Source organism: Helicoverpa armigera, chromosome 3 (assembly GCF_030705265.1).
Source record: "Helicoverpa armigera isolate CAAS_96S chromosome 3, ASM3070526v1, whole genome shotgun sequence".
Taxonomy (NCBI): Eukaryota; Metazoa; Arthropoda; class Insecta; order Lepidoptera; family Noctuidae; genus Helicoverpa; species Helicoverpa armigera.
In genome coordinates, this window is record NC_087122.1 from 8,950,209 (window position 1) to 8,952,240 (window position 2,032).

At 36.6% G+C, this 2,032-nt stretch overlaps 1 protein-coding gene across 1 annotated transcript; it reads right to left on the reverse strand.

Annotated features, from left to right (window-relative positions):
* Positions 1 to 631: 631 nt before the first annotated feature.
* On the reverse strand, positions 632 to 1,147 carry LOC110381134 (ATP synthase-coupling factor 6, mitochondrial). The gene has a single exon (XM_021341341.3). It carries the CDS (start codon positions 1,055 to 1,057, stop codon positions 701 to 703), a length of 357 nt encoding a protein of 118 aa, XP_021197016.2. The 5' UTR covers positions 1,058 to 1,147; the 3' UTR covers positions 632 to 700.
* Between the last annotated feature and the right edge of the window lie 885 nt (positions 1,148 to 2,032).

The following is a 2,032-nucleotide window of genomic DNA, read 5'->3' on the forward strand; positions in this document are numbered from 1 at the left end:
TTATCCATCAAAGAGATACTTCAATGAACTACTAGTACTTATCTACTACAAGTATCGATGATAATGTCATAATTAATCAAATTTACAAGAAACTACATACTTTCTATACATTACATAACCTCGTGAGAAAATAGTACTTGCCATTTAATTGCACAACACTCAAATAAATTCATAATAATTGCAACTTAATTAATTAAATAGTTAAAAGCATCGTCGTTAAAAACTGAGGTAGCAACCAGCTCCCTACTTCAACTGGCTGACCGTTCCAATATACAGAAAAGTACGAATACCTGTTAGAATTGATACTTAGTACTACTTTTAAAAACAGGAACACAATAAAATACTACTTATATTGAAACAATCTCAAAAAACCAAGATTTTGTTTTCCATTAAAGCCTGGGATTTTAGCTAATGGAGAGTGGTTATTTGTGTATCGACCTCTTATATTATTAGGGATATCCCAATGCTAATGACCTAAAAGCATTACTGGGTTACGTTAAAATTAATGCTACTCATTTTGATCATAAAATCTAGCTGACTCTCATATTTGGCGTGTAGCAAGAGTAAATAAGTAATTTGAATGAAAAATACAAATTCTTAAATATACATAAAATGTTTATAATTGTTCACATGCAAATCCGTTGACAATAAAACTACACATAACAAGTCTATGTTTACAAAGCCGATATCGTCGAAGCAATCACTTCTTCTTAGGCTTCTTTTTCTTCTTCTTACCTCTGGCAGAGGGTTTTTCAGGGATCACTTCATCAATAGGATCAAGCTTGGGCTCCCCAAACTTGATATCAGGGAACGCCGTCATGTCGACCCCGGGCCCACCGCCGTAGTGCTTCTCAAGTTTCCCAAGTTCTGCCTTCAATTCTTTCAAAATAGCTGGGCTAGGGTCCACGAATTTTCCATCAGCACTCTTCTGCCTATATTCTCGTATCTTGTCAACGAATAGCTGCTGAACAGGATCAGAAGCTGAGCCTTTGTTTCTCGTGATAACTCTGGAGACCACCGCTGCTCTTAGTCCGTTGAGGAATTTAAAAGCAATCATCCTTTTGCAACATTTTTTATCCCACTAATAATAATGACAGTTGCGTTTCGGAATATGACACTGAACGTCACTTTCACGGATTTTTATTTAAACATTCCCTTTGGTTAGGTACTCTATGAATTTGGTTGCAATCTTCTTGCTATTTTTATGAATAAAAAAAAAAATACGCGGTAGGTAGTTTGCATAATAAAAACATGGCGGTACTCTCCACTGGAACACTATTCTAAAACGAAAATTCAATTTTAACTAGTCGCGACGATATTCAAATAATAACGAAGTTATTACACAAGCAACAAGGCGGCTTATGACAATGCTGAACTAAACAAGATGACAATGTTGCTAATATTATTTCACTTCGAGTCCATTCTAGATGTTCGTGGCTGCGTAAATTAGTTGCCGACGTCGGCTTCGTCACAGCCCGTAGTCCTCACGCCGTCTTATTAGCCAATCAGGACACCTGACACTAATCTAAGTAAATTATGCGTTTCTCGGCATAGTTGACAGTTGCCCTCCTTGATTTCCATACGGACTTCATTATTGCGTGTCTCTGACGTCATGAGATTGTAATGACGTCAGAATACGGGTCAATGGAAACATCTGTTGAGCTGAAAAAGTGGTAATTGTTAGTTGGCGTGCGGATTGTGTAGCGCGCGAAAATGCCTATGTTTTGCGGAGCGATTTATCAATAAAGTAAGAATCATTATTAGCGTTAGTTTGCTACTTTGTAAATGGTCACACACACAACTACAATCAGCCTCACAACAAAATCACTTTATATTCACGAGATATTTTGATGCAAAACATGCGAACGCAGTCCGTTGAAAACAGCAAAAATGCAGTACATCTAAAAAGCTTATTAGTAAGTTAATAACTCACGTTCATAAAACAAAGAAAACCGAAAACAAATCTCAAAGGATGTCATATAAATCACACAAAGCCACATTAATTTAATTGAATCACAAACTAGGCGCGGTG

Bases quoted from the DNA above. Each gene is read 5' to 3' on its own strand.
- LOC110381134 (XM_021341341.3), bottom strand. From the start codon at position 1,057: ATGATTGCTTTTAAATTCCTCAACGGACTAAGAGCAGCGGTGGTCTCC.